The sequence below is a fragment of the Centroberyx gerrardi genome, chromosome 19 (genome assembly GCF_048128805.1).
Source record: "Centroberyx gerrardi isolate f3 chromosome 19, fCenGer3.hap1.cur.20231027, whole genome shotgun sequence".
Classification (NCBI taxonomy): Eukaryota; Metazoa; Chordata; class Actinopteri; order Beryciformes; family Berycidae; genus Centroberyx; species Centroberyx gerrardi.
In genome coordinates, this window is record NC_136015.1 from 6,159,846 (window position 1) to 6,183,099 (window position 23,254).

The 23,254-nt window shown below is 43.3% G+C and overlaps 1 protein-coding gene across 1 annotated transcript in view; it reads left to right on the plus strand.

Moving 5' to 3' along the window:
* The window catches only part of ctdp1 (CTD (carboxy-terminal domain, RNA polymerase II, polypeptide A) phosphatase, subunit 1), a 71,636-nt gene extending 48,654 nt beyond the window's left edge, over window positions 1-22,982 (plus strand). Inside the window, exon 13 of the mRNA XM_078290582.1 lies at window positions 21,111-22,982. Within this exon, the coding sequence (XP_078146708.1) occupies window positions 21,111-21,285 (175 nt within the window). The 3' untranslated portion in view covers window positions 21,286-22,982. The remainder of the gene's footprint in view (window positions 1-21,110) is intronic.
* Window positions 22,983-23,254: the final 272 nt, after the last annotated feature.

A 23,254-nucleotide genomic window follows, 5' to 3' on the forward strand; every position in this document is an offset into this window, starting at 1 on the left:
GCTAAATGTATTACGTCACACATATTTTCGGCTCATGACTTTTACAGCAATTAACTCCATTCACCGCTGAAACGCGTCTGCCGTTGTCTGCTCTCGTCATTTTAATTTCCCGTCTCTCTTGGTGATGCGCGTTCACTCGGACGCTCCCTCACTCTCCTGTCCTGCGCCGCGTGTTTCTGGACTGTATTTATTTCCGAGTGAAAATGAATGTGGGGGAAATTGTCAGCTTGAGCGAGTGTGTTATTATAACTTTGGCAGAACGGAGGTGATGGAGAAGGTGAATTGGGGTGGGGGTGGAGAGGGGGTGGCGTGGGGGGTTTCCATTTAGCTTGTCAGACACCAAAGTGCGAAACTCAAAATGTGTCCGTTTTGAACCCAAAGGTGCTGCGGCGGCTTGGCGGATCGGTGCAGCAGCGCGTCTGTGTTGTGACTGCATGGGTTTATATATGGCTCCCGCTGTGCAATCAAGCCTCTCTCTGCTCTCTCCCCTGTCACTGTGCTGTCCGACCGAACACTGAGATTCGGAGAGAGGGTGGAGTGGTTTAAAAAATAATAATAAAAAAAATGCATACCTTGGTGAATCCAGCCCCTATTTAGTGTTAAACGCCACACGGACGCAGCTATTTCATCTGTCTTTTGTGTTCATTACATCAGATTTTGCTGTGATCAAGGTAGAATCCAAATCATTTATTCATCATTTTGTCCACAACATATGAATGTGGCTTTACTGTAGCTACTGCAGGACTTTGCACAGGCTAGTGATATTTATGTAGTCTATAGATGTGCAGTTGGCTTCACCATGAACCATTATCTTTTTTTTTCAGCAGTATGCCGAAGCAGTAATTAGTGATGGCCTGTTCACAGTAAACAAGATTATTTAAACATCCACAACCAGTGAGACTTTGATTGAATTGTAGCCAGTATGTTTTCGTCCTTTGAGTATCGGTCCTTGCATCTTGTTTCCTCTGATGTTGCATTCCTCTTGTTTTATGCACTTTGTTCATACATGTATTTCCTATGTGTGCATAGCTACTCATACAACATAGAAAATTAAAGGCTCTTCACATAATGAATCATAATTAGGACTTGCATTTATGTGGATTGATTAGGCTAAGTTCCATGTGTTTGTGAAGGAAGAACCGGAACAATGATTTTGCTGTGGAGGTCTGACTGAAGTATGTGTGAAGCAATTCCCCTATTTACCAGTTCTCATCATGGATTTATAGTAAATCAAGATCATCAGACTCTTAACCAACACGTGGATTCTGCAGTCTAAGACTCGCGCTACAATACTGCAGCACACAATAGCACATATCAAAAGCAGTCTTTTTGCAGTACGTCTACTAAGACTTTTTGCATAACCAGCACTAGGGAGCAAACACTTTATCTTCAGGATCCGCATTTTAAAAATCAATATTTTAAAAGATCTTTGACTTTATCAGAGGTTCAATTGTTGGATGTTATAAAGAATATGATTTAAAAATGTTTTTAGCTTTTGATATATCACAGGGATTTGCAGGAAATCATTTTAAACTGTTTTTGACATGGAGATCAAATTTTCATGAAGCACAACTTGTGCTTGGATCTGGATGTAAACAGTAAAATTTGTTCAACAAAACTTTTGGAAATGGAGTTTCTGGGTTTACGAAACACTGACTTTGGAGAAATCTCCTGACGCTCCGGAGGAACGGCGCTGCTGTGACTTGATGATCGTCTAATTGTGTTAGAAATGGCAAGGTGCTTTGTTTGAAACCAGGAGGAGAAAGATGAGCATCTCGTTCAGCCAAGCTTATATCAGAATCAAACACAATATGTGTACTATTCTCAATGAGATTGTGTTTCTCGGGTCTTTTCTAACCCACTCTTTTAGATTCTAGAGAAGATGGGACTCAAATACAGGAAAGGAAACCTGACCACAACTCCTTGAGGCCTTCATTTAGCAGCCATCTTGGCGAAGCAGGGCGGTGTGTTTGGATCTTCATTATGATTTAATCCATTTTCTTGCACCCAGGGTATTACTGTTCTGGCTTATTGCGTACACAGACTCTGCCTCCTCAAATTGTGCACTCTCATTAGGAAAGGGATAGATATGCTGCCGGGCATCAGGGCATGAAGTCACATCTTCTTTTTTGACTCATTTTTTTGTTTGAGCCGATTAAAAATGAATGAATCACGCTGCCAAACCCACCGGACCTACCAAGAAGTGTGTTCATTCCTCTCTCACACTCTGTCTCCTCTCTTGGTCTGCACCCCCTCCCCCCTATGTGTTACATTTATTCATATGGCCTCCTCTTTTCCTGACACAAGCCGGACAATGTATTCCTACCTGCATCTGGCAGTAGTACCTACCTGTTTTGGATTGATTTTTGACTCCAGTAAATGTCCAAAGCGAAGCTCTTTTGTTCCTGCAGTGCAAAAGATCAATGGGCCAGATTGCCCACTAGATTTTACCATCTTCCTCCCGTCTCTCCCCATTGTAAAGTTTAGATGGAGGTTTTACTGTGTATTATAAAGTTCATCTTATCTGAAATATTCACTCGTATTCCTCTCAGATTTACCTGGCGTGTCCAAGGAGAGGAAGAGTATGTCTGTTTTGTAAGCTGTGGTCATGTGGTGAGAAGGCTGTTTCATCCCTCTCACTGTTTTTCAATACAGATGTTCCATTTAGCTTACAGTATGAGATGCACGCTCACTGATAATTCAATCACAGCGCAGAATTTCCACAGTATTTTCGCACAGCTTGCATATTATTTACTGCCCTCTTTCTCCCCTCTGAGGGTTTTTATAGAATGACGGCTATTGTTTCGCATTCATGAATATTGACACATCATTTCATGCTCATGACTCTGATTCGAAGGCGGGGTTTCTGCTCGGTAAAACCAAAAGAAAGCCACGTTTTTTTTGCAGAGACCACAGTTCCGCTGGACTGTATGTACAAGCCGCTGTTGTAAAAGTCTTTATAGGTGCTTTGTCAGCTCGTGCCACCGCAAGTAGACGCAGAGGCCGTTCTTAAGTAACATGTTTTTAAGTGCCAAGGGACTTGTTTTCACGTAATGGTGCGTGTCCACTTTTCCTCGGTTGATATTGTTGGTGCCTCAGCAATAAAGCCGAGGCACATTTTGGAAATGGGTTCACCCAGATGGGCCGCTGTTGTTAAACGTCAGGGAGCGCACAACACAACACGACCCAGGAGGCATTTTGCCTCTGGCATCTGAACTGACAGAGTTTGAGCAGTACTAGCATTTGCGCCGATTCAGCGGTATTTGTTATATGTTTAGATTAATTATTAAAGCATTCACATCAATTTTGTTTCCATATTGGGTTACCTTATGCAATGATAAGTACATGTGGAATGCTTTATTTAAGAGCGAAATATTGATTTTAGTCATCATGAGATTTCCTCATAGCCTCTAGCAATCCCGATGGTACTGGCTGTTTTATATGTTCTTTCGAATACATAGACATACTAACCTCTTTGGAGACTTGTGAGTGGTTTTCTGTGTCTTCATGTAATGGGCAATACTGTACTATATAGATTTAGAGTTAGAACTAGGTCTCTTCAGACCTCATTGTGACCTGATGTTTAGGACCCCTGCAGTGTAATCCCAAATGAGCTGCTGTTCAGCCTACTTATGTAGGTCTTAGGCCTGTGTGTATTTTGGTTTCCAAGCAGGGCAAAACATCAGAGAGATTTCTGCCATTGGAATCACGGCAGCACTCCTTTTTAGCTCAATTCTAGATCATAATTGGCTCTTGGGTAAACTCATACTCCGATTATGAGAAACCTGGTTAGGATGTCTGTCTTAAACAGATTTATTATAGGTATAGGTCCTAAAGTCTTGTTCAAAGATTGCTCAATCATAAGTCACAACAATGGCTGCAAAAAAATCCTAGTCAGTATAATGAAATAAAAATCCAGTCACACACTCTTTTCTGTTTTAATGAACGCTCGTTTAATCACCAAGCATTTTCCGTTAAGTCGTTAACGTATGCTATATGGATATAAATTGTGAATTTCCTTTTATGACAGTTATCACAAGGTCAGAGAAGGGACTATATAGCACGCACAAATGACTTAAGGATATAATGTCACTTGCATGCATTCACTCTGAAGACATGAAAACGTTCTTAAACGAGCACCCATTAAAACCGAGAACAGCGTGAAACTGGATTTTTATTTCATTATACTGACAGGGATCAACCATGTGTCAGCACCTTCTACAAAGACAACATTAAAAAAAGATACGGCTCAGAATGCTGCTGCTGAGCACTATGCAAGTATAGCCTATTTTCGTTAATTTGGATAACGAGTCATTTCACGTCCGTGTAGTGCATGTTTTTTACTCAGGGAAAGCTGCTGGACTGCACAAGGAAACACGCTCCTGGTATGTTTGCCCTGCTGCAACTCGCCGTAAATTTCACTACATGTCAGTTCCACTTTTGAGGTGAATTGGTGGTCAGACTCAACACTCCCAGCAGCTCCCTAACTTATACAAGACAAGTGCAACTCTCATAGCAACTGGTGTACAGTAGGTGTGCACACAGTGAGATGGCAAGGCTGCATTATAGGCTCCATAATCCCGCACAACTTGACAAATGAAGCCTGTGACGTGTGAAAGTAATTTTTCCATTCTGCATCTGTAAACTCGAGCATAACCATCATCTTCCACCAGTCCTGCTTCCCAGCTTTCGTCTATAATTGTCAGGTTTTTCATGCTGGCATCATCAGTAAATTTCTAGGTGCGAGTGCATTTCCATAAGCAACTACAATTGCCTATAACATCGGGCTATTTGTCAGGAGCGTCACGAAAATAGCACAGATTACTTACTGGAATCATTCCTTTCCCATGTATTACAAGTAAACTGCTATTGCTCAGTCCAAGCGGCAGGGAGTAGCTGGCGACTGCATCATTTCATTCTTTTTTTTCCGGCGCACCATTTTATCTTTGGACAGGAATATTCTGTTAACTGGTTTATTCATGGCAACAGGGAGACTCGATTGCAGGGTATCAAAGGTTCAGGCAAACAGCTTAACCTGAATAAGACCTTAACCGCAATATGGCCAATAGCAAGTTTACTCTGTGCATGTAAACATAGTTACTGTCAGGTTTTTCTCTCTGGGGACATAAACAACCGGAACAAAAGGTTGTTTTAAAGCCTGAGCCCTGGGGCTTTAGTTATTTTATGAAATTTGGTTATATGTCCCAGATTAAGTCCAATATCCCCAACTGCAGTACCACCCAAACATTACTTTTCGTCACGTTAGTTTCCCCTTTCCTTTTGAGGTCTCTTCAAGCCTGCAAAGGGAACTGAGTCCATTGCCAGTGTCATCAAACTCCAGAAATCCTCCCAAGAAAGATTCGGTCTAATGGGGAATGCATGGGTGTGTAGGTAGTGGTGTGTTTAAGGGCGAGTGTTTGACTCCGGACCTTATCTGCTGAGAAATTCAACCATATATCCGTGGTGAAGAGGCTGTTGCAGCAGTTCTCTCCAATCTGCTGACTAGTTCCTCCCTCTGTGTCCAGCAGGGAGACGATATACCTTCTCCTCTCACTGATACATCCATCACTCTGCAGCCCAAAGCCCCGGTGTGAAAGTGGTCACAGAACAGTAATTTAGCTTTCTTATGGTGCTGAGCCAAAAGCAAAGCAGTTAAATCATAGAACCACTATATTTTTACAATGTCGTTATTCTAGTGCATTAACCTGCATAATAGCTTATGGCAAAATATTATGAAAGTCTGTCTAATACATACTGGACACACAAATGTTATGCAAACATTTTCAATCCTTTGTTACAAGTTCTGAAGTGTTAGAACACCACGATAGTTTTAGGATTACAATTTGTCAAGGCAGAATAATTTATTCTGCATCAGTCAGTTGATTGTCCTTTTTCTATTGCGGTCAATAGAGAATGGTCTGAATATTTTCCATCCTCTTGCCTTTGATTCATGGCAAGCCTTACCATTGAAGATTCTCCATTTTCACATCTGTTTTAATGTGAAATGTGCATCCTCCCCCAGAGACGCAGCAAACCCAGTATCTCCCCATCCACACATTTGTAAGCTCATTTAACGCCAAATCCACCCTATCATTTCAACACCGCTTTAGGATATCCTTATTCCCCCCCAAAAAAAAGGCAATTGATTCAGCTGTCATCACTTGCCACCACTTTCTTTTTGTTGTTTCTTTGAGAAGGCAGAGCTGTTTGTCCTGGGGGAGAAAGCGCAGTATCACCTCTACTTCCTCAGACTACACGCCGCCCTCGTGAACTTTAACACCTGCGCTGATGAAAGCATTCTGACAGATCGCCCCGTTGTGTGGTCCAGTCATTTCACTGCACAGCCCACAAAATCCATTCGTAGAGTTTAAAGATGCACCAGGCAACTTGGCAAGTTGGCAGCTCCAAATGGCAGCGAGAGCTAACTGTTTGAAACATTTGAACTTCAGTACCTAGAAATTATGCAACATCAGTAAACTGCACACAGCGCGCTCATGTCTACCAACCCGGCCAGTCTGTGATGCTTTGTACAGAAGGATACCAAAGTCACGAGAGAGGCAAAAGATCTAATGTAGGTGAGTCCAGTGTTCTCTGGACTCCAATATGCGTTTTTGTTGTTACTGTTTTTGGGGTGACAACGTTCAAAACAAATGGTTTTGATATGAAACGTCATTACCAAGGAAAACATTAAACAAGGCAGGCTCACCACCCACTGCATCACTTTAGCTTGTCTACCCGGAGGCTAGATAAGACCGTCAAACTAGAAGCAGAATGTGGCAACATATTGTCGGAGTTAAGAGACCAGCAGACACAGATAATAAGAGAGGGAGCGATAACAGAGCAAGCAAAGGAGGAGAGATTGGAGGAAGAAAAAGAGAAGTGATATTTCAATGAGAAGTGTCGACAGGACAAGCGAGGCAAGATGCGCGACTGATGCGCGATTTTCAAATCAAATCAAGTATCGCTGCCACTGTCGATTTAAGCAGCTTCTTTTTGTCACACTGTCAATGTTATCTTCTATAAGCATCCCATTAACATACTTGAATAAATACATGAATGATAGCCTATAATTTGCAGCTTGTGGCTGGTAGAATTTAGGAATCTACCAGACACAGTGGCTAGTGGATCAAAAATGTCCCACCCTGGTACCAGAATTAAAAATCAGTACAGAATGGAAACCTATCATTGTTTGATACCCAGTCCCAGTCCCTCAGTGTCATCCTGCAGTGTTTCTCAATCTTTATGACCGCAAAATGCGATGTGTCAGTGATGGCTTGTTTGTCTGCAGCGAACCCAGACCGCCCACCATGACTCAAATATCTCCAATTAAATGATAGATGCTTTCACATTGCAGAACTTCTCTAGTGTCAACTTGTCTCAATAAACAGTCTGAGGAGCCAAATTACCATACTTGACATTCTTCACCTTATCAAATTGTAATGGAACTGCCCCCTCATGGCTTAGTAAACACAAATTTAGCTGATGTTCTTTTATGCCCTGTGCATAAATAATACTTACTGGGATACTTAAGATTGAATGAGCTTCCCACATTTGGTGCAAGATTTATTGTGTGAGAATTTATAATTTGAAAAAGCCTGTTTGCAGGAAGGGTTAGCACGCACACACATACACACCATGATTGCTTGTTGCATGCATTCATGGTGTTTACAGCCACATTGCTTTGCGAATCCACCTCGGCCTTGCCTGGGAATGGCAGGGTTACATAATGCGATATGCAGTATTTAGATTTTAGGTGCTGCCCTACTTTATTTATTCCACATCTGCAAGCAAGCATTTACAATTACATCTGCGGCAGAGAAAATTTCAAAGAGCCCAACCAAAGCATATTGGTTAATGGGGAATCAAGAAGATAAAATGTTCTGCATTTCTGCCGTTTGCGTTTGGGGTAGAACACTGTAGGACCGCTGTAGAGCCTGATTATTCAAATCCCTTGCTCCTCTCCCAAGAGCAGCGCTAAGACAACATGGTCGGGCTGGTTGTGCATCTCATCAGCATTTGCTGCCTTTTGTTCAATTTGTGCTTTGACTGAGATGAAAGGGAAAAGTAAAAATGTAGCCCATCTCACTATGCTGTGAATTGAACTCTCTCTCGTTTTCTTCCTCTCACTCTCTTTGCTTGCTGTCCCTCCCTCCCTTCCTCCCGCCCAGTACCTTTTATTCTTCTTCTCCAGGCTACAGTGCTGTTGGTAGCTGGCTGTATTATCTGGCACCCTGCCCTTATATTGAGGATTAGCAGAAAGCCTTATATATGGACTACATGTTCTCATGAAATATTGCTAAACCAAGGATCTTTATTTTATTTCTGTCCTTGTTCCCCCGCTTTTAATCATTCAGTGTGAAACCTCAATTCCCACACGGAGCCCTATGTTATGTAATTAATGGTAGCCACTATTTCTCATTTGCTACTACAGTCCTACAGTGAACCCATCTGAGGGTCATTAAAAACTCTGAAAAACCTAAAATATATTATATATAATACAAAGCCATTAAATGTACATTAAATGTATTTTTATTTGCAATGACAGGTTACATTGTGCTGCATGTTCACTCTTAGAATAATGCAGAACAGGGTTAGTAGTACAATATGCAAATATGTTTTTTGTTTGCTTTTCATTATATCTGCTTTACAGAACACAATTAGACATCATGTCCTTGACCAATTACTTTCCTGTTGTCCTTTTTCTTTTACTGCCCAGCCTAGTTTTAGAACTTTCATCAGCTATGTTCAGTTGGAAGTAAGCTGGTTTTGCCAGCTTTGTTTCTTTAATTTGGTTTTTAAATTGGTCTTAAATTCAATTCCAGGTAGCATAAAAAAGTTTTAAATTTGTTTTTCTGATACCTCGCTACAGTACATTTAGGTCTTGGTGTTCATCATTTTAGATTTTAACATCTTGGGTGTATATGAGTAGGGGTAAACTATCATTCATCAAGATGGGCCTGACATTTCTCTCTCAAGTACTGTTTAGGAATTGTATCTTGTGTTTATTAAACACATTCCAACACAGTTTGGGTGGAAAAAACTAGATTGCTCTAATTAAAAATTGCTCTAAAAAAAATTTAATTCGCTTGGATATTCATGTAGAAGGTACGTTTGAGGTTAATTTAAATGGGGTTGATGGTTAATTTAGCACTGCCTTTTAAAGCACATCAGTCTAACTAAGTTAAGAGAGAGTTTTCATAGGCTATAGTCATTATTGGCATGACACCAGTGTAGATACAAAAATGAAACTTCTGCAGATCTTTAGCCCCACAAATGGAGGATGAAATCTCTATTGAATGAAATTTCCTGATATAGTATAACAGCCAGTGAGGACATCACGCTTCAAAAAAGGACATCAAGAGGCTGAGATAGTAAATGAAAAGCACTGAGAGCACTGATGATAGCCTGATGGGCTGAGAGGTTTGCTTAAACTTTCTTTGTCTTCACTTGTACATCTTGTGCACTTTTCTTACTTATCTCAGCTTCTTAATGTCCTTTTTTGAGGCTTGATGCCCTAACTGGCTGGTGTGTGGGCTCCTATTCCTCTTTGATGGTGTTTTGAATATACTTTTGAGCCAACATTAGTCAATACTGCCTTGCTTGTCCTCACTAAGACTCCATTCACACAGCAGCCCTTAATGCTCAATTCTGAATCGCTGCTGATATCCATTTATTTATTCGTTTTTTTTGGTGATTTATATCTATTCTAGGATATACAGTATCCCTTGTCCATTACATATATATGAACTGACAGCAACAATAACTAAATACGTCACATCCAGATTGAGATGTCTCCCCAAATACCAATCAAGTCAGTTATTTGGCTTTCTATCCATCATGGCTTTCTGTCCTTCATGTCTCTGCTAACACTGGCTCAGCCAAGCTGCCGTGGCACCAAAATTATGGTGAATGACATGGGATTTACTTATTGTAATGGCAATGCTGACAAATTCCAATTTGAGCATTCAAATTTAAGTCACATGCCTCAGGATCTGATTTTTTACCACATATACATGTGGTCCAGATTGGAATTGAAAACAATGCAACTGCAAAAATTAGAATTTGGATATTTTCAGCTGCAGTGTGAACGTAGCCTATCTTCCCCCGATTTCCCTTCTTTCAGTTCATCGTAGAGCACCGTTTCTGCGTTCAGCACAGACACCTCGTTAACACGGCTAAATGTTAAGAAATTACCATTAAACACTGCCTGGATGAGAGGTTCATTGTGGTGTTCATTACATTTCAGTAGACGGATCGTGGAACAGCGCACTCCCTATCCTCTAAGAGAGGGGATGATGGGGCGGAAAGTGGGAAATAGAGCTGTTATCACCATGTGTGTACTGTAAGTTGGACTACATATGAGCTTTCCAATTAGAGCGTTTGCACCCAAGGGTCCTCTAACCTGTTGTGGGTAATTGTTTTTAAAGACGGGCCGATACCCTGAAGACTGTCGTAATGGCACTGTACTTATCCAACAGGCGCTCAAATTACTCCATTAGCATTTATGAAACCTGTTGTTTTCTACCCACAGATAAACAGAGCGCGGTTGTTTGTCCCAAAGCGATGTTATTTTTGTTGTTGTTTTTTTAATCTCTCTGAAGGCAGAAGCTTTCATATGTATCCTCCGCTGTGGGGCATATTGATGCTGTGTGCAGATTAATTAAATGTCTACCATTAAAGCTGGAATTTATGCAGGTGTCTGACATTCACAGAGAGGTGAGAAAACAAACAGACTAATTGAATTTAGTTTGTCGCTTATAACAGTTTTGCCTCAGCGCTTTATACATAACTACATGCAACTGACTGCATTCAATCTGTTCCATTTTTGAGACATGAAGCCAGAGCCATTTCTGTTGGACCGGGCTCCACGGTTATGTGATTTGTCAGGTGCAAATGCTGTTTGGCAGCCCTTGCCGGCACAGTTGATTTCGTGCTGCTGTTGATTCAGTGAACAAAGCCTCCATTTTCTGCACTGAGGCAGCTCTGGCCAGAGTTTGTATTCAGACGAATGGCTCCTGGAAAGGTGAGGATGAGTTTGTTGAAGTCGTTATAAGGTCAGCTGTCAGATTAGTTGTTCTGGAAGATGCAAGAGGGAGTTAGAAGGGTGTGTGTGTGTGCGTGAGAGAGAGAGGCGGGGGGGGGGGGGATCTTGTACTTTCATGTGTCCTCATCATGGTTAGAAAGATGAGCAGGGTTTCCACTGGTCAAGTTCTAGAATATCATGGAATTTTCAGAGTATAGTATAGTATATAGTGAATATAGTAATGGAAGGTCCTCAAAAGCATAGTAATACAAGTGTGTGCAAGGAATTGGATGATACGCTTTTGTCACGATACGATTCGATACGCGATATTAGGTTCATGAAAATGTTGTTACAAATTGCAAATAATATAATTTCTGTGGAAAGCTTGTGAAATTGTGATGGGCAAGCCATCTGAAAATGGATTCATTTTTCTGCCCCACAATGCATATTGTCACATTTATACTGTGATATATTGAGTTTCGATATATATCGTCCCATCTCTAGTATGTGTTGTGAGGAACAACTTGAAAGCCTTGTCTCATCCCATGTGGAGTCCATTAGTGACAAGCAGCCTGGCCCGTGGGACATTTTGTCATGTGGCACACAGGTGTCCTGTTAGTCTGACAATGAAGCCTGACACCTGAGTCCCAAAGGCGCTATGAGAGATGCTATGCACAAAAGGGAAGATTAAACATGGGTTTAAGGGACACTGACAGCCCTCCGCGCTGCTCGGCTGCCCCCGTGGGTGCACAAATCCAACGGACAGCGCGTGTCTCTCACTGGAGCGGCAGGGAGAAGCGGCACAATGATCCCAGCACTCCCTGCCCCTGATAAACAGAGCTCAGCAGCGCGAGAGGGGCGGCAGACTGTGAGAAATAGGAATGCTTACTCAGGCTTTTCACATATAAAAAAGGAAGAGGAAGGAGGAATACATAAATAGGAAAAATAAAACTGCAGTAATCTGACCTAGTTTTTCCTCACGGTTCTCAGCTCCAAGGTGGTGATGCAGGCGGTTTTTCTATTTATGTGCTTGGGTGTGATTGATCTCGCTATGAAGCAAAGAGAGGCATCTGGGGGCAGGCTGGCCTGTTAATATCCAGTGTTTATTACCACTCATACACACACAGCCACACACGTACATACACTCACACTCTCCCTCATACACACAAGCATACATGTTGTATTGCTATACTTGTGAGGACCTTCTGTTGACTACATTCATTCCCTAACCCCTAACCCTAACCTTAAAGACCAAATCAACTAGTGCAGCAACTAATGATTATTTTCATTATCATTAAATTTAATATTTCATTAAATTTGTTTTTTAATTTAATCGATTAAAAAAAAACACCACCATGCAACAAATTGGCCCCAGAAATGCAAGGTTACATCGCCAATAGCAGTTATTTAACAGTGTTAAAATGTGTTTAGGGTTGATTTTCCCTTAATCTTACAGTTTTACAGTCTTACAGTCCTAACTCTAAACTAACCCCTTGAAGGAGTGAGGACCAGCCACAATGACCTCACTTGGCAAAAATGTCAAACTCTAGGTGGTTCTCGCAAGGATAGCAAAACAAGTGCATGCTGTCTCACACACACACACACTTTCACCACCGCTGATTGGGGACCCGGAGTGTGGTCTCTGCCTGGGGGCCACACATTGAGAAACTGTTGGCTGTTCTGTTCCCCAGTAGAAGGCTGCCAGCGCTGGCGGTGTACAGAGAGGAGCAGCTCATTAGGAGCCGCCCCGTCACACCGGGGCAATTAGCCGGCTGTGGAGGAAACGCTTTGAGCTCAGGCACCGCTCATTTACCGTCTCCGCTCACTGGATGGACCGATGAAGCGAAGGTGGAGAGCGGCAAGACGGGAGTTAGGCGTGTATCACGTCTGCCCCACTGACAGGACCGCTCCTGCAAGGCTGTGCTGGCTTTTGTAGTCCTTTTATTGAGAGCTTCTATTGCGTTCTATTGTTCAATTCAAAAATTACTGTTATTGGCCTTCAAAAACCCATATCAGTCAAACCCTAATGTTATCTGTGGATTTTCTTCTCCCCAAGTGTGTTATCTATCCATTTTCTTCTGCACACTGAAAGATCTTTGTTGCCAATGTTCATATTCTATGCCTCATCCTAATTGGCCATGGTAGCGTAGGCCTTGTTCCATATCCTGCTGGCATCTCCACATGTTTCCTTTCTCACTTCTGCTCTTAGATACGGTGAGAGAAGTTCTAAAATTCTGTTTCATGTACAATCAAACGACATCCATCTGAGTGTTGTTGATATGCCCCAGCAGGTAGCCTGATACAGACAGTGAGCGGGGCAGATCCTTGTATTAAAGGTGTGAATCGACATCTCAATTGCCTCTGACCGCCCACTGTGTGAACTTGAGGAAAACCTTAAAGGTGCAGTGAGTATGGTTTTTACTGGCCCATAGCACCAAATGGCCATAAACTATCTGCGGCGGATTGATAGGGTTGTTATTAATTTCCTCCTTACCTAACTGGCTCATCTCGACTGTGAAAATACAACTTTGTTAGTGTTGCCCTCTATGTCTATATATACAGTATATCCCTTTGCCAGTTGGGATGTCATACCCTGATGAAGGTGAGGTAAGCTGCTATGCGTGGGATAGACATCCCTTTTGTGTGTTTTTACTCTCCTTATTGGACATGCCAAGATATAAAGGCTCCAAGAGTGCCTTGGTGTTTTTGGAGTACACTATTCTCCCTTTTTTCCTCGTTTGATGATACAACTTTATTGTTTGTGTCAGTTACAGGCCACCGTAGCTCCTGTAAGGTGATATGCATGGATGGGTCTTTATTCCTTATCTCAGTCTGCCAAATATTTAATGTCAATATTATTTTTATGGTTCATTATGTATCAGCTTTATTCACCCGATGAGTTGAAAAAAACAACCACACAGTATCGACCTGTTGACTCAGCATGTTTGTGTCCGTATTGTGGCTCACCGTGGTTATGATAGTGAAAAGCTTATGGTCAATGTTATTGAGTCCTGTGTGAGCAGAACAGCACGTTGACGAAGAAGGCTCCAGCCTGTTGTGGTTCAATGGCTGATGGACTGACGGGGGAAAGGGAAATACAGTGTGCGCTCATACACCAGGCAGTACGGTACAAGTCAAACAAGCACCAACCAACTGGAGGTTGGTGCGCTGTACATCCACATACCAGGAAGTAGCTCAGTGATTTTCTAACTATAGTGGCTAAGTCAACACATTAATTAAAAAAATTTTAGCACTTTGGTGTTAAAAGGTGGAGTTTTTAAAGCAATTTCACTCACTGCAATCATGCATACCCTGTCTTCTAACCACTGACTTTGCTCATAAGCATGAATCTGGCAGAAGTCAGTAGAGCATGACACTCACTGCCAGGGTTGGGGACCCGTTCCATTGCTAAAATCGCTGAAAAAGAGCTGTTCGGTGCTTTGGGTAAAGGCATCCGCCGATGTTTCCACTCTACCTACAGTATCATCACTCAGCCTACCTATCATGTGTCACCTGCCATTGTCAACTTGCCTGAATAGGCTTTACTATTTGTGAGAGATGAGGGAAAGCAGACATCAGCAGCAGCGGGAGTGTTTGCATATTTTCGGTAAGAGTGAGCGTAGAGACTGAAAACCCCAAAGCAAAAACTAATCTCAAATATTTTATGGACGGGGACACTGTGAGCTTATAAAAGAATTAAGCAGCTTTGGAACGGTTCCAAACACAACTGCCTTTAAAAAAACATAGCAAAAAAATCACAGCCAGACTAAAGACAGCCATATTCATCTTTGTAGAGTTGTTGTGTTCGAGGCCTGGCTAAATCAATCAATTATGTACATTTTAGATTTTAGTCATTCTTATCCAGAACAACTAAAAATGAGTGAGCTGGTAGGGGGTTCAGTGACTTGCTCAAGGCCACTTTGACAGGATATGGCTGTTGATGGACACATTGGCTGTTATGAGGATCGATCCTGAAAACTTCCAGTATGGGGTGAGGCTGATTTTTTATTTTTTTTTTTCTGCTGTTGAACCAACTGTGGGGCCCAAAGCTCCAGGTCTAAATCCTTCTCAAGCTGCTGCGAAGGAAACCCTGCAGCCTTGTCAAAGCCACTGCTGCCAGCGAACAGACAGAAAAAAGATGTAACTCATATGAAAGGAAGCCTGGGGGCTTTAATCTGATTTTGCAGCATGTGGCTGAGCCAGAGATGAGGGGGGTTGATGCATACATGGGAGACCGGGGAGATATAAATGACAGTGACAGTGATTCACACAGTCGACACACCGCATCACACCTTCCCCACACTTTTAGCTCTGGGATGTCGGCGTCAGCAGTTTTTTTTTTTTTTTTTTCCTCTGCGTTGCGAAGGGAAATAAACTTGGCCAACCTTTATTTCGTGGAAGAAAAACTTTGCCAACATGTATTTTTCACAAGAGGGGCTCAGGGGCATGTGGGCTCGGGAATGGTGTTTACTTGTAATTATAGGTGTAATTACGTGGGCCCTTGTTGTTGCGTGGTCATGCATCTCCGTGGCTAAGCGAAGCTGTCACGTCTCACAAAGCCCTCCCCATCCCTGCATCAGCGCTGGTTCTTTCATCCTCCTCTGTTTGAGTCTTCATGGTAAGATAATATAATGAGGGGCAGGGAAAGTTGGTGTTGGTATAAAAACTACCTTTTAATGGCACTGCTTATCAGCTCTCTGCTTGTGGAGTATTCAAATGTATGGGGGAGGAGTGTGTGTATATATGAATGTATCTGCAGTTGACAAATCCACTGTGAATAGGATATGATAAAATGTTATGCTGTAAGCGTACTGTACTCTTGTTAGGCAATAACTCACTGGCAGGAAAAAGTCCATAACATAGAGTCATTTGTAGCTGCTACCTTAAGTCATTGACTCCTATGGATTTGAAAACCATTGAGGAGTGTGGATTAAATTATCTGATTCTTAGTTTGAGCAGCTTCTCTTGGGACGAGACCTCACTGTTGACCCTGCAGTCTATTTCCATACCTCCTACGCAGGTGGAAGCCTGAAAGCCAAGAGGGTCTGGGTCTCTCTCCTAACGGTGTAGTTGGGTCTTTATTTTACCTCCCTCTCCTCTCTCCCTATTTCCTATTTCTTCCTCTCTCACACTTTCTCTCCTCCTCTCTCACTCGGTCCCTCCCTCCCCCACCCTTCCCCCCTTTGCTCTAAGCAGAGCTTCACAGAGCTGTCAAATGTTTGAAGTCTCTGCTTTTGCAGGGCTTCCCCCACAATTCCTGTCTCTCTCTCTCTTTCTCTCCTCATTTTTTTTCTGCAAACCCCCCCCCCCCTCTCCCTACTTTTGTCGCCTCCCTCCTCTCCAGTCCTAGATTGGAGCCTGGGACTTCAGCAAGAGCCCGCTGCTGCTTTATCAGTGGGAGTAGTTACTCCGCCACACTGTGTGCACTGCATCACAAGATTAAAACTGTAGCCCGGGCCGTTTCTGTAGACTACTTGGCCCCTCTGAGCGCTCCCCGGGGCAGCGTTAGTGCCGTCTGGACCGGGTGACTGAAGCGCACAATCTCATAAATGGGGCTCGACCCAGGGCAGATGCAGTTTTCCTGAGCGATATTAGTCATTTTATATCACTTATGTATCGCTAATGATGTTGTGTTGAAGCGGGTGCAGCTCCAGGCTACTTGTTCACCACCGGGCGCTCTGCAGCATGTCCTCCTGACACCCCTAACTCAATCAGACTCCTCACAGAATACAGAGATAATAGAATTGGAAAGTAATGACCGCAACACCTGCGCCTATGCTATAGACAATCACAACCACTACTCATGTTGTTTTAGACGCTCCTCTAACATTTCTGACAGTGCAACATGTCAAAACATGTAAATGTGACGTCCTGGGTCCAAATCCGGCCCAGAACCTTTGTTGCATGTCAGTCCCTCTCCCAATCTTTCCTGTCTCTCTCTCTACTTTGAATCTAACAAAGGCGGAATGCCAAAATAAAGAGGTATCAGCAGTGGAAGTAGCAGGAATTTTGTGGATGAATTTGGTTCCATGCATGAGTTTTGTTTCCAAAAACCCCTGGAGAGGACTTGATGCAGGAGTTGCAGTATGCTGTTTGACAAATGGTTTTGTTGATATGGTGCCAATTCGAAGATGCACATCTTCGAACGAGATTTTAATAGTTGTATAAATGGCTACAGCTGTACCTGATGATTGCTATTTGACAGGTCAGGGCTGCGACGTCTCTACTTTCATTGACAGCAGCTCCATATAAAGTGCTTTCTCTGGGCTGAGGGCCAGCGACACTCTGGGCCCCGTGCAATCCATCCATCTGTCAACATGCCACGACTGCATGCCATCATTTCTGCAGTGGATAACCCCTTTCGATGAGAAATATAACCAAGTGAGAGGCTGCTGGCTTGCGCTTAAAAGTACAACTGCATTTGCAGCGCTGCAACATTGGGAATCCAAGTAGTGATGGTGTAAATGTCATTTTCCCTCGCAGCCACTTGCTCACTGGAGCCGGCTGGGTGGCCCGTTCCCATTAGGCCAGTGGTGCCGCTTTATTGGCCGATGTGAGCGCCAGTAATGAGGAAATTTGAATGAAGGAAATGTTTCATGAGGTCCTATTATCCGAGCACTCTCACTGCGTGAAGTGTATGAAAGGGAATAATGGGGGAAACTCGCAATTAGTGAGTGAACCGGACACTTTGGAACCCATATGGTTTCATCTTTCAATCGTTTTGTCTTTCTAGCTGGGGAACCCATACACTTTTATTTCTCCCTCGTTGGTTTTGCCTCTACCTCTCTCTTTATCCACACCGGCCTCACCCTTCGCTCCCTCTGAAAAGGAGCCCTGGAGCTTCTTAATAATGGAACTATCGAATTAGTCATCTTCTTAACATGAAATGGGGTGGTGGGGGGGGGGGGGATGAATTGGCCCCTAAATTGGGTGTGTTTTCCCTCGCCTCCGTCTAACTTTAGACTTTCTTTCTTTCTCATGTTCCGAGTCGCTGTGGTGTTTAATTTTAAAGAGGACGAGACAAATTCGGCATCACAGTGGCGAACCCCCCGTAGTACCGGAGTGTTCAGCTCAGCTCTTGACATTTCCAGGGGAACCATTTAAAACAGTGGAGCTCTCGTTCTCCTGGAGCTCGCTGAATACACTTTGCGTTCGACACCGCTCCAGTCTTTGAAGGCCAAACCCCTCAGGCCATTGGAAAGGTGAGATGGTAATGATTACCCTAGAGATAGAGGTAAGCAGGCAGGAAACGGCGAAATCGGGAGAGGCTGGGTTAAATGTTTAGAGATTGTTTTCATCCGTCACACACGGCACAACAGAATATGTGTTGCTCAGCCACACACTGCCTGGCCCTTTTTTATGGTATCGTAAACACTGCTGCAAGGTGAAGCCCTTTAAAGTAGTGGGTAGAGTCACCGAAAGGTCAGATTGCCAAGGCAGCAAATGTGTGCATCTCAGCCTGATCAGATCATTTTGTCATGGTGTCCTTGAGCAATAATAATTTTACTAATACAAATTTCCTTTGTAAAGCACTTCTCTAAACAAAGTTACAAAGTGATACAGAGGAAACTAAACACATGATACACACAGCTGATACATTTCACATAGTAACAGTGCAACACTTGCAAGTTAGTATGGAGCCTTTAAATCTATGACAGTTTAAAATCAAGTGTGTAGTTATAACAGAAAACGAAGACATGTGAAATCTAATATAAGTGGATTACTGCTGAATCCTGTTTTAGAGTTAACTGTAACGTTGTGGGAGTTTCTGGATGTTTCCGGAGTGTGTGTGTGTCTGAGTGTGTGTGTGTGTGTGTCTGTGGGTGGTTGGATTAATAGACGAGGCTTCAGATTGGGTGTAATGATGTGAAGCAGAAAGCAATGAAGGAACTCCCCCCCGCTGTCTCGAATGTTAATATTTGGAGATGGGAGAGGGTTGGTGCAATACACATGTACAGACACACACACGCACACACTCAGTTACACTTGCTCTCCCTCACACACACACACACACACGCTCATGTACAGTGACTCATACAGTGTCACCAGCCAACCCAGGTTGCAGAAACAATATCGCTGATGGCGGCACGTCAGGGATTGCCACCCGTCTCATTTTCTCGCGCCGTCGCAAAATAAATAGACGCGGTTAATCGCTCGTCTCTGAGCCATTACCGCCGAACCTCGCCATTACCCTCTGACCATCCAGCCCCAGTGAATGAAACCACTCGTCGATTTGGAGGATCAGAGCTGTGCAGCTGTACCGCACACACTCACACCCTCACACACACGCGCGCGCTTACATGCCGAGCGATCCGCAGGGGTCCGCCGCAACTGTCATCTCGCCGCGCCTCTCCGCCGATATTAGCCGACATCTGACCTTTAATGAACGCGGCAATCAGAGCCTCTCGCCGCTGCGGGAGGCGAGCGAGGGCCCCCCCCCCTCTGACAGCGGTGCGGTCTAATGAGAGGTCCCTCTCTGCAGGACCGGTGTCAGACCCTCCGCCACAATCATGCAGCAAAAACCCCTACCTGCCTCATTAGCATCATGCTAACAAGCCGCTCTGCAGAGGAGATGTCACGGAGATGCTGGAGCAGAGGTGGAGGGAGGAGGGGGAGGGGGGGTGTATGTTTACAGCCATGTTAGAGAGGCCTTTAGCCACTTGGCAATGCGCGCTTCTCTGGTTTTTTTTCCTTCCCTACTTTTTGGTTTGATCTTGAACACACTCTGTTGCCTCATCTCAGCGGCTCCCTTTCCATATATATAAAAGTCTCTCTATCGCCGATTGATCTAACGCAACAGTGATTCAACCCAGTTCATGAAAGCTTTTACATCTGCTGTTCTAAACAGCCGGTGTCTGGCAGCTCTTTCCTTGGAAAAATACTCTGCTGCACCGGAAGTGATGCGTTTTTTACGTTTCCGATTTGTTTGGAATAACTAGAAGAAGAACTGGGTAGTTAGCATGAGCAGTGATAGCCACCATAGCTAAACAGACAAAGAGAAGAGCACCACCTACAGAAACTCAAACTTTCTCACTCACACTCTCCTCTCCTGCTCCCTATCCAGTATCCTGACAATCCATTCTTGACAAGTATGTTACTATCCAAGTGCCTGCTGCCTCTTTGAATTGCATTAGCTTCCTTATTGGATGTTTATGCTTGTTTGTATAATTACTAATTGTACTCCATTTACACTTTGATGTAAATGCGTCCGGATGCATCTCTGATCAGATCCTTCAGTGCGTCTCGGGTGCATTTACACCTAAATGTTATGTGTTTTTGCTCTATCCGCACATTAATGCTAGGGGGAAAAGGCATCAGCGTCTCATCCCATTCTCTTTGCTCTTCCGAACCATCCTTCCCCCTCTCCATCCCCTCCGCCTCTTCCTCTACTGCTTCCTCCTCTATCCTCATCTCCCTCTTTCGGCGTTCGTCACCGTTCCGAATCCCTCATCAGCGCAGCGCCGTTTGAGTGGAGGGGGAGTTAGACTTCACAGTGGGAACAGTCTGCATGGAGAACACAGACCCTTGTTTATTACATTATGTCATTCTCAAGAGGGCGTGCTGCGGCGAGCGGGCAGTATGGCACAGTGCAAATTACTCCTTTTCTTTTGTTTTCCTGATGGTAAATCTCTTTCTTTTTTGGGGGTTTTGAAGAAGAATGGGAAGTCTGCTCTCCAAACTCCAAATTGTTGTCATGTCTCATTACGCATTTAGGCGAGATTTACAAGCCGTTAAAGTCTTTTCTTTTGTGTTCCATGCTTCAATCTTTTACTCAAGTCTGCTCAGTGGTTTTGTTTGATATCAGAGTGGACTTCTTTTTTTTTTTATTTCAAGGACCGCATGTTTTCTCTGGGTTGCTCTCTGTGGGGGGAAAAAAAGAATTACATAACTTGCTTTGTGGGTAACATCAGAAAAAATATACAGCATTTTGCCTCTCTCTTATCTCTGTTTTAGATGCCTATAATCTGTGACGCTGCAAACGGCATCATGCAAATCCCGTTTGCGGCGGCGGCAGTACAGTACAGGAGTTCCAGAGATGAAAGGTTTACAGTTCCATCTCTGAAATCGCCCTGTCTCCTTTCTCTAGGGGGCACAAACGCAAGCTGGACGAGGCGGAGAAGGAGGAGGCGGCGGCGGCGGCGGCGGCGGCGGACTCGGCCGACGAGTTTTCCAAGGACTCCAACGAGGAAGAGGAGGGCAGCAGCTCGGAGGCGGACGAGATGGCCGCCGCCCTGGAGGCAGAGCTCAATGACTTTATGTGACGTGGACTCCGGTCACGGGAAACAACAAACGGCAGCCCCCGGAATCCCTCAGCCCCCCTACGAGCGGTACCTAAATCTCCTATTTTTCTCTGCTTCGAAGTCGGTGTGTACTTAGGATGTATGAGCCATGAATGCGTGCTGTTCTAAAAATGAATGTGCTGTACAGAAATGAGTCATGTCGCTGTGTAAATAAAGGCTTAGAGATTTTTTTAGGGTCGATTTAGAGCCTTTTTGGCGTAAAACACTTTGACGTTTAACATTTTATCCTGAGATAACCTAGAAGACGTGAAATTTGATACTTTTTTTTTTTGTTTTACTTTTTTTTTTTCCTTTTCTATTTCACTTTTTTATAAAGATAATAAAAAACAAATACAAAACATCAAATTTGCTGGTCTTATATGCCAAAGAGTTTGGAATAGGTTTGCCAAGCCTGCAGCTAAACATTTTACATTTTGACTTTCATGTTTTATTTCCTTTTTTGCCTCCTTCACCGTTTTTTAGGGGTCAACATTGCAACCAGCAGATCTAGACGTTTGAATGTGTTTTCTTGGGTCTCGAGTCGTTTCTTCCTCTTCATAGCGTTTGTACATTTGATACCATAATGGAAGGTAAGGTTCTCGGCCTTTTGTGATAAATGGCCCCCTTGGTGAACTGAACCCAACTTTACACCCAGTTACTGTTCATTTCCATTGGCTCAGGCAGGTCTTGAGTGAGATGTAGGGTGACATAATGCTGTTGTGAGATTGTGAAGTAAAGCCACTCTCTGACAACCGGTCAAGTCCTATTACCTTAAAGCTGCACTCGGCAAGATTTTATATAAAAATAAACCTGTTTTATCATCCTAAATTACAAAGTGCGGCTGCAGTAGAAGAACATCCCATCCCCACTAATTGAGACGGTGCTGATTTGCCCAAATGGAATTCTGGACTTACCAGCGTTAGACCTTTTTCCTCTCTCGTCTCTTTGGTATCTTTGGTATAAAGCATCACAGACCAGCCGGGTTGGTAAACATGAGCGTGCTGTGTGCAGTTTACTGACCTCACCTTACAGGATTTCTGAGTCTCGAAGTTAACATTTTTCAAAAAGTTACCTCTTTGGAGCCGCCAACATGCGAAGTTGCCTAGTGCAGCTTTAATGGAGCATATTACATCCCTGTACATTATATTATTGTATCATTACAACGACTTACTATTGGTTGCTCTCATTGATTTTCCATTTACATTCATGTCAGGAAGGCTGTGGTCCACACTCATTAGTCAGCCATGAACATACTACTTTGAACTCAATCCTCCATTAGTGTCTAGACAGTAAAGCCTAGGACTGTTTTTTTCCATATGCAGGGATCAGGTTTCACTGAACAAGTTCCTGTTTCAATAGACTCACACCCATCGTCACTGTTCTCGGTTCATGTTTTGATTGCACAGGTCCAGAATAAAACATACAGTATATGGAAGTCATGTCTGCTGGTGGAACCAGAGGCACATTGTGGTCTATCCAGTCTTTTCAAATTAAAAGCCCTAATCATGCCTCCTATGCATTTAGGTTATACTAATTAACAATTGTACTAATTGGCCTGATGCCCATTGGGGTCCAGGTCCCATACTGCCCATGTATGTATCACCCTTAACTGCCACTGTCCAGTGTCACCTACTGTACCCAACAATAAACCAGTTTTTCCTTTTGCATACTGACAGTCATCACATTTTGTTTCTTTGTTGTTTTTTTTTGTTTGTGTGTGGTGGTTTTGTCTTAGGTTTCAATCAAAAAACGGATATGTAAAGTATTTGTAAAGTCTATTTCCTACTTGACCCGGAGAGAAAAGATACTTTTCATTTAATAAAGATGTGTTTTATAAGTAATGGATCCTACTTCAGTCTGTTTTTTTTGCAACCCAAGGAACTGTAAAGGTGAGCATTGTGTTTTCCATCAGATGTTTTGCTTAATCTGATATTCCCTGAATGTGATTACT